Source organism: Dendrobates tinctorius, unplaced genomic scaffold (genome assembly GCF_039654945.1).
Source record: "Dendrobates tinctorius isolate UK_male_01 unplaced genomic scaffold, ASM3965494v1 ptg000324l, whole genome shotgun sequence".
NCBI classification, from domain to species: Eukaryota; Metazoa; Chordata; class Amphibia; order Anura; family Dendrobatidae; genus Dendrobates; species Dendrobates tinctorius.
Window position 1 is genome coordinate 2,050,155 of NW_027361991.1, and position 7,723 is coordinate 2,057,877.

The 7,723-nt window shown below is 42.9% G+C and overlaps 1 protein-coding gene across 1 annotated transcript; it reads left to right on the forward strand.

The window, feature by feature from the left end:
* Positions 1 to 252: 252 nt before the first annotated feature.
* SERPINE1 (serpin family E member 1) lies at positions 253 to 6,876 on the forward strand. Its single transcript, XM_073561662.1, has 9 exons — positions 253 to 469; positions 1,801 to 2,045; positions 2,421 to 2,657; positions 2,772 to 2,966; positions 3,056 to 3,254; positions 3,810 to 3,910; positions 4,001 to 4,087; positions 4,364 to 4,447; positions 6,547 to 6,876. The coding sequence occupies exons 1-9, from the start codon at positions 348 to 350 to the stop codon at positions 6,582 to 6,584; spliced, it is 1,308 nt and encodes a 435-aa protein (XP_073417763.1). The 5' UTR covers positions 253 to 347; the 3' UTR covers positions 6,585 to 6,876.
* The last annotated feature ends 847 nt before the right edge of the window (positions 6,877 to 7,723 follow it).

The window sequence follows — 7,723 nt, forward strand, 5'->3', positions numbered from 1 at the left end:
AGTGTTAAATTAGCATTATTTGGACCCTGCATTTGGCGTTTATCTACCACCCCACTCTTTTTCCTGTTGGGTTTTATCATGGTGACCACAATGTACTTTTCTTTAGTCTTTCCAGTAATATCTCAGGGGTATGAATAGCTGCCATAGCTATAGATGTCTCCGGGTGACATCATATTTACTGACATATAGCTAAATATGGGATTCGGAACAGTCACAAACCGCAGGCTGTTGCTATTATTCACATCTGGGACTGCTAGACTGTACATGAGGTTTCCTCATGTATTAGGAAACTCCCCCCTTCGCGGGGGCGGCAGTACTTGATATAAATTCCAGGCTGGGTCAGACTCATGCACACAGCAGCTGGCTGGGAGCCTCTTCATAATACTGTACAGCTAGGAGTACACTGTCTGGGAACCTCACCTCCTAACATCACAGAATTACCTTTAGGAAGAATGACTTTTAATGCACGGTAAGAGGACATAATATGGGCTGGATATTGGGTGAATTTGAACTATTTAAAACCAAACTTTTACTCATCTTGTACTAATTTTGCATTTTATTCATCATTTACATCCAAATCGGAACTCAAACTTTTGCCGAGTTTCCAGTTTCTCAGGCAAAAACTACATGTTTAGAGAAAAGGTCTTAGGTCGCAGTTTTGACACCTGGGTGTAGCTGAGACACTAAGGGCCCCGTCACACATAGCGATGCACCAGCGATCCTGACAACGATATGACCTTGTCAGGATCGCTGGTGTGTTGCTACATGATCGCTGGTGAGCTGCCAAACAGGCAGCTTCACCAGCGATCAGCACCAGCGACAGGAGGGTAACAAGCGATGCACGTCGCTTAGTTACCCACTGTGTACTTTAGTTACCAGCGTGCTGATGCACGGAGCTGGTAACCAAGGTACACATCGGGTTTCTAAGCAGCGCGCGGCACTTAGAAACCCGATGTGAACCTTGGTTACTAGCTCCCTGCACCAGCGCGCTGGTAACTAAGGTACACATCGGGTTTCTAAGCGCTAAACGTTTACCTTAGTTACCAGCGCGCTGATCGCTGGTCTCCCGCCTGTCATACGCAGCGATGCGTGCTGGCCAGCGGGAGACCAGCAATCAAAAAAATGTCCTGGCCATTCCAGGATGATCAGCGATAACCGGCAGGGGGGCCGGTCACTGGTCAGTGTCACACACAGCGATCTCACTAGTGAGATCGCTGTTGCGTCACAAAACTTGTGACTCAGCAGCGATCTCGCTAGCGAGATTGCTGTGTGTGACGGGGGATTAACTGTTACCAAGGGAAGATTTGGGATTGCAACTTTGGATGTGACTGGACTATAAAGTAAGATTTAATAAGTATATCAAAGGATTTAGTTTTTTTCAAAACTTTATGTTTAAGTTTATAGCCAAATTTTTATACACTATGAGCAATTTTGTAACGTATCCAAAGACGCATACTATAAGGGAGCAATAACATGTTAGTGTGTTAACAGTGTCTTAGGCCAGTTATTGTGTATTTTTCTGGTGCTTCATATAAATGATCGGCATTTTAAAGATTCTAATGAAGGGCATGGTAACGGGGTAATGTTTGAGGCCATTTTCAATTTTATGCTATATCTATATACTATGGTTAGGGTTCAATAACGAGTACATCATAGCATAGCTGATGTGATATTTTTTATTATATTCTGTGACTTGGTAAGGTTGCCGTATTATATTTAGAAAAAGGGCCCATTGCGGTACCACCTAAAAGTATAATTCAGCACAACATGACCACTGTTCCATGTTTCTGTCTTAATCAGGCTGCTCATACTTGTCCTGCTTTCATGGACTGTATTAGCCTTCCGTCCTAAATCCATGACCCATGTGGCTGAGAAAGATGCCAGTTTCGGGGTGCGTTTATTTAAGGAGATTCTACAGGAGAACAAGGATAAAAATTTAGGTTTCTCACCCTATGGTGTATCCTCGGCTTTGAACATTCTACAGTATGGGACATCTGGGAAGACCATGGAACAACTGCGGAAGGTCCTTAATTATGGATATTCAGGTAAGGCAGACATGTACTTTAATTCAAAGTTGCATTGGATAGGGGTCAAAGTCATGTAGATTTGGCTCATACAATAGGCAAAACTGGAAAAATACAGATCCTATAATTTGGTGGATGAACAGAATTACAGAAGTGAAATTAAAACTGACATTTACACAGAGTAAGGAAGCAAGTATTATAACTTTGTGGTTTTGCAGTACATCCATTTCATAGTGTGGGGTAATCTGAGTGATCGCGCCAATGAGCCTTGTAATCATTGCCATTAGTAATGGTCACATGCAAACTATTGTATTAGCTTAGACATTCCCCAATTCCATTTTCTCCTCAATGGATTCTGTACACATTCCATTAGTAATGGACTATTTCTTTCTCCAGAACGGGCTGTGTCTATGCTACTACGCAAACTGAGAGAGGCGATATGTGGGTCCAGTGAAGACACTAAATCTGTACACGTGGCAGATGGACTTTTTGTTCAGCGTGATCTTGAGTTGACTACAGGTTTTCTTCAGAGATTCTTCTCAACTTTCCGACGACATGTGACCCAAGTCAATTTTACAGACTCATCACAAGCCAAAGACATCTTGAACCAATGGGTGGAGAACCAAACAGATGGTGAGAATTTGGAATAACCCAATGGATGAATAGACATATTGACTTCAAGTTGCCGTCTTTACATTTTCTTTTTGAACCATTAAACCATTAGGACTTATGTTTTCTCTTGCCCAGGTATGATCCAAGACTTATTGGGAAGTAACTCCATTCCACCCCTTACCCGTCTGGTCCTGCTCAGTGCTGTTCACTTTGATGGAAAGTGGGTCCTCCCCTTTCCAGAAAAAGACACCCAGGAGAGGCCATTCTACCGACCTGATGGTTCTCAGGTGCAAGTTCAAATGATGGAAAACACGGCCAAATACAACTACAGTAAGGGTCAAAAAGCTTAATTACTTTTTGTATCATCTGTAAATATGAGCAGTAAGTTAACCGGTTTACAATTGATATTGTTTCTGCAGGTGAGCTCGAGACCCCAGAGGGAGTGTACTATGATGTCATCGAGCTGCCCTACGAAGGAGATGAAATCAGCATGTTGATAGCTGCTCCTTATGAAAAAGGGGTGTCACTGTCCACCATCACAGACATCTTGTCCCCAGAACTTATAACTCAATGGAAAAACAGCATGAGGAGATCAACGCGCCTTTTTGTTTTGCCCAAGTAAGTACAATCCATAGACGTAAATAAAAACATTATGGGCGATTTAGGCAATTCTTGGGCAAATACTTCCTTGGGGCCATAACAAATAGTGATAGTAAGATTGTGTCAGGAACATCCTTATTTAGAAAATTCCTGGTTCTTATTTTGATTAGAAAAAGTCTGGAAATATTGATGATTGCTTCTCCCAGTGTTCATATAAACTCATGTTCTTAGTTTGGGAGCAATTAAAGCAATTTGGGGAAAATGCATCCATTACGTTTGATGAAGCAAGTCAAGAATATCATTGTTTAGACCAGGATTCCCCAACTCCAGTCCTCAAGGCCCAACAACAGGTCAGGTTTTCAGGATTTCCCTTGTACTGTACAGGTGATGCAATTATCACCTGGGCAATACTAAGGAAATCCTGAAAACATGACCTGTTGGTGGGCCTTGAGGACCGGAGTTGGGGAACCCAGGTTTAGACCATCTGTGGTTCTTTGGTTGATAAAAGTATGGTAATATTGATAACTACCTTTCCTAATTGTCCTCATGTTCTGTTGTTTCATATGTTCCCAGGTTCTCTCTAGTTAGTGAAGTCAACCTAAAGAGTCCTCTTCAACGTCTTGGAGTCACAGATATGTTTTCTGCAGATAAAGCTGACTTCAGACGATTAACTAGTAAGTAATGGCCATGGGGGTTCCCATACAAGTAGATATTTTCTCTGTTAATTTTCCATGATTCTCATTCCATTCATTTTATGGTTGTAGCTGAAAGACCCCTCCATGTATCCGAAGCCTTCCAGAAAGTCAAGGTCGAGGTGACAGAGAGTGGAACGAAAGCATCTGCTGCCACAGGTATGAAAGTGACTCTACTTACACATGGGGGATTTATATGGGATTACAAAAAAGAGAGAATGACAGAAAACTTAAGGGTGAGCAGCGATTAGGATGCCTGGGGACATGAAGAAGACATCATGTTCAGATAGCACATTTTCACAGTTGCCCAATAGCAAGTCCATCAATTTATAAGGATGTATTAGTATATTAAGCCACTTAAGATAATGACGGCTGATTTATTATATAGGGCCGATGGACAACATAGATATTAGACTATAATTTTCTTTTTCTCAGCTGCAATTCTCCTGGCCAGAATGGCTCCTCTAGAGGTTATCATGGACCGTCCATTTTTGTTCATCATCAGGCACAATCCAACCGGTAAGGGCTCTCATATAGATACTGATGTCTGACCTCTGATGTTGGCTGAATGTATTGGTTGGTGAATTCTCATAATACAAAGGAAGACCCATTTCAGATATACCAAAAGAAATACAGTCATAATTATTGGATCTTAAATGATAATTTACAGACATTAGATAATATTACAGTTGTAATAATAAGATTGTTTTGTATGCCTGCAACAAAGCACGTCTTGTGAAAAACATCAAGTTCTAACACTTGTTGCTTCACTTGCTGTATATACTGATGACATGCACAGTGCGAGAAGTGAAAGAACACTCATGGGAAAATGACTGTTGATAGTTGCTACATTCAAACTTATTAGGAACAGCGATGGATATAGAAAAAGGTCCTTTAAGCAAATAATACTTCCATTGTTATAAAGCAGTGTTTCCCAAATCCAGTCCTCACGGCCACCCACATGTCATGTTTTCAGCTTCTCCTTAGTATTGCACAGGTGATGGAATTATTATTAAGGCATCAGACACTGCCACAAATTCCCTTACCTGTGCAAAACTAAGGAATTCCTGAAAACATGATGTATTGGGGACTGTGAGGCCGGGGTTTGGGAAACACTGCTGTAAAAGTTTAGAAAACTTGATATATTCAATGTTAAAGCTTCCCTCTGTAGTATAAAATCTTTACTATTTGCCATATTTCTGTCACAAGCATTTTAGGAGTAGTAAAGGCCTTTTAAACTATTATGACACCCATTACTGTCCCAAGACATTAACCATACAGTTTTTAAAAAGTCAAAAATTACACTAAATGACCCCATGATACATGATTTGCATTAGCTCGTGGGAATTAAAAATTTAACATGTGTAACTCTTTTAAGAACAAGTGATTCCCTTGTAGAGAGCACCAAAGAAAGTCATCTGCACAAATGTATTAGGAACAACGATAGGTCTGGAAAATGGCTTTCAAAAGAGTTCTCCCACTGCAGGACATTTTTAGAAAACCATATATATTCCTACTTATAGTAACCCCTGTTATTAAGTCCTTTATATAATTCAAACAGGGATACAGAAGAAAAAGTTTTGAGGGTGATCGTCAACCCCATCGCTGTCCCAAGTCTTTTAGCATACCGTACTAAAAAAGTCTTCCATTAATCTAAACAACCCCCAAGAGATCAAGCCCCATTAAGACTACTCAGTCACAGCTCAGTCATGTTAGCAAATACCAAGGAATTGCTATAATGTTAAATGCACCACATAACCTCATCCATTGTATCATTACTAGTGTTGAGCATTCCGATACTGCAAATATCGGGTATCGGCCGATATTCGCTGTATCGGAGTTCCGATACCGAGTTCCGATATTTTTACTACATCGAATACCGGAATCGGAAGTTCCCATAATGCAATGAGCCAGTTGTGTTAGCCATGTTAACTAATGGCATGGCTGTGATTGGCTGCTGAAATGATGTCATCATGATGCGTGGTCTGTGCAGGCCTGCCGGGCGTCTGTGCGGGCCTGCCGGCGGTCTGTACGGGCCTGCCGGGGGTCTGTGCGGGCTGCCGGGGGTCTGTGCGGGCCTGACGGGGGTCTGCGGGCTGCCGGGGGTCTGTACGGGCCTGCCGGGGGTCTGTGCGGGCTGCCGAGGGCCTGTGCGGGCCTGCCGGAGGTCTGTGCGGGCCTCTCGGGGGTCTGTGCGGGCCTGCCGTGGGTCTGTGCGGGCCTGCCGGGGGTCTGTGTGGGCTGCCTGGGGTCTGTGCGGGCCTGCCGTGGGTCTGTGCGGGCTGCCGGGGGTCTGTGCGGGCCTGCCGGGGGTTGTGTGTGTGTGCAGGCATCGTCCGATGGGACTCCAAGTCCCATCGGGCTATGCCTGCTACAATGACAGTGATTGACACATTAGCCAATGATGGGACAGTAGTAGTCCCATCATCCGGCTAATGTGTTGAATGTAAAAAAAAACAAAAAACATACATACTACATACATACTACATACATACTACATATATACAACATTCATACAACATACATACATACTACATACTTCATATATACTACATATAGAAACAACATGGCTGTACTTCATCAACCCATCACTTACAATCCATAATTCTCTCTTTCAGGTTCTCTGCTATTTATGGGACAAGTTATGGAGCCCTGAAATTCAAGCACCATCTAGTGGCTGCATCCAGTACCTCAACTCCAACAGGAAGAGTCATTCAACTTAAACTCCAGCAAAGGGGAGCGGCTCACCGGACTACTAGGGAGGGGGTGGATTAGGGCGACACGGGTAGTATGAATGCACAATATAGTATGGGAGATGCAAGCAGGACTAGAGTGTATGGAATGTATGAGATGATTGCAAGCTACAGATTATACTATTGAGTATTGCAGAGCGGTATATGTCATTTTATATGGAACTTCTATTTAATAAATCTATTTATATATTTTTATATTTTTATTGGTTATATCTGTTAATGGTAAAGCTAGGTGAAAGTGTTAGAACTGCTAATGACATCATCAGAGACTTGCTGGTGCAGAGGAGTGGACAAGCCAATGAGTAATGGAGATGTTGACTCTTTTGACTTGCTGTATGTGACTCTAGGCAGTGTTATCAATGAGTCAAGCCTAAGGGTACCGTTACACTAAGCGACGCACCAGCGATCCCGACAACGATACGACCTGTAAGGATCGCTGGTGCGTCGCTACATGATCGCTAGTAAGCTGTCAAACAGGCAGATCTACTCAACGACGCAGCAACGATGCGGCGATCCGTATAACGACCTCGGCGGTCATTGGGACCTTGTCACACAGCAGCTATTCTGACGACTCATGCCTGCGTCCATGAGTTCTGCGTCGCCAACGAGGTCACTCGTCAGCGTCAAACACAGCAATGCATGCTGGCTAGTGGGACGCCAACAATCAAGAAATGGCCTGGGACATTCGAGCACGATCAGTGATATCCAACGGGGGGGGGCGGTCACTGCTATGTGTCACACATAGCGAGATCGCTAGCGAGATTGCTGTTGCGTCACAAAATCGGTGACTTTACAGCAATCTCGCTAATGATCTCGTTATGTGAGACATGGCCTTAAGAGACATTGTCTAATTTAGCATGAATTAGTCTGAATCCAGAAAAAAAAGAGACTTTTGGGGCAATCGTCACCCCCATTGCTGTCCCGAATATTTTAGCATACAGTATTCAAAGCTAAACCACCCCATAAGATTAAGCACTATTTAAGCTTACTCAGTCATGTTATCAGATCCTAAAAAGTTGCTAAAATGTCACATGAATTAGTC